At 26.7% G+C, this 1,500-nt stretch overlaps 1 protein-coding gene across 1 annotated transcript in view; it reads right to left on the bottom strand.

Moving 5' to 3' along the window:
• The window catches only part of LOC106873961 (adhesion G-protein coupled receptor G6), a 72,015-nt gene extending 70,716 nt beyond the window's left edge, over positions 1-1,299 (bottom strand). The window contains exon 1 of the mRNA XM_052971313.1: positions 1,289-1,299. Within this exon, the coding sequence (XP_052827273.1) occupies positions 1,289-1,299 (11 nt within the window). The remainder of the gene's footprint in view (positions 1-1,288) is intronic.
• Positions 1,300-1,500: the final 201 nt, after the last annotated feature.

The following is a 1,500-nucleotide window of genomic DNA, read 5'->3' as shown; positions in this document are numbered from 1 at the left end:
AATTATTATATTTTTTAGAGCAATTGCTTCATTGGGAATATGGGAGAGTATGAGTTGTTGACAAAAGATGACAAGACCCTGCTTACCCATCTTCCCTATTCACCCGATCTTCCAGCAATCACTTTTTGTTACCCCAAATGAAAAAATCCTAGATGGAAAATGTTCTGCAGATGTGGAGGTGGTGAAAAAAATAAAAATAAAGGAAATGGAGGTGTTAAAAAGCATCACTTCACAAGAGTTGCAGAACTGCTTTGAAAAGTGAAAAATGTGTCTGGACTGATGCATTGCTTCAAATGGAGAATAGTTTGAAGGTAATAAAAGTGTAGACATGTAAATCTAAGTGAATAAAATAATATTGCAAACTTCCAGTTTCGTTCAGGTAGCCGTCATATTGTTTTTCTTTTATATTTCTATATTCATACATATATGTAATACCTATTATATCCCCTGGATATTGTTTATATATTTTAATTTTATTTATATTTTAAAAAGAATATTTCATATTCATATCATTCTGTGTGTGTGTGTGCGGGCATGTTTATGTGTATATATGAAAGTTACACACATATATATATATATATTAGAGGTTGTGTTAACCTCATGAAGGGATGGTTTCATCCAAGGAAATACTGGTTCAAAATATAGTATTTTCATGGAGTGAAAATAATAGGTATATATATAAAAATATATAGCTTATTTTCAAATAAAATAAATGTAATTATAAATATACAAATTTATCTATATGTATGTATATATGTGTGCATGTATATGTATAGGTATATATATGAATGTGTATGTGTGTGAATATATGTACATGTGTATGGACATATACATATGTATATACTATTTAAATCAATGTGTACCTATGTATTTATTTAATTGTTTATTTATACTTGTGTATATATATATATATATATATATATATGATGATGATGATGATATATATATATATATATATGTATATTCAATTTAAGTTAATATGTGCCTATTTACTTATTTGTTTATATAATTTTTCTATACAAACACCTATATTCTTCAAAATTATTCATAAACTTACATGATTCTCTCCCCTCCTGATATATTTTTGTCAAATACAACTAAACAAAATTGAGCATGCATAATTGTGTATGTGAGTGTACTAGTATATGCATATTTATGTGTGTTTGTGTGTGTCCGCATGTCTCTATTTATATGCAAAGCTTTTGCATTCTTATAATTTATTTTCACTCAAATAACTCTCTCTCCCCCATTGCAATAATTTTTACATACAACTAAATAAAATACTTACGCTTTCCTCATATTTATAGAGATGTATGCATACATGTATACACGTAATTAATTGTCAGTATATGAAGATACATATTTAAATGTGTATGTATGTGGATGTATAACTATGCACATGTGTGTGTATGAATACTTGCATGCATGTCTGTGTCTATACATGTATGAATGTATGTCAGTATATGTATATATATATATATATATATATATATATATATA

This window comes from Octopus bimaculoides, chromosome 10 (assembly GCF_001194135.2).
Source record: "Octopus bimaculoides isolate UCB-OBI-ISO-001 chromosome 10, ASM119413v2, whole genome shotgun sequence".
Taxonomy (NCBI): Eukaryota; Metazoa; Mollusca; class Cephalopoda; order Octopoda; family Octopodidae; genus Octopus; species Octopus bimaculoides.
The sequence above is the reverse complement of the archived record's forward strand: the minus strand, read 5'-3'. Positions and strand labels throughout refer to the sequence as shown.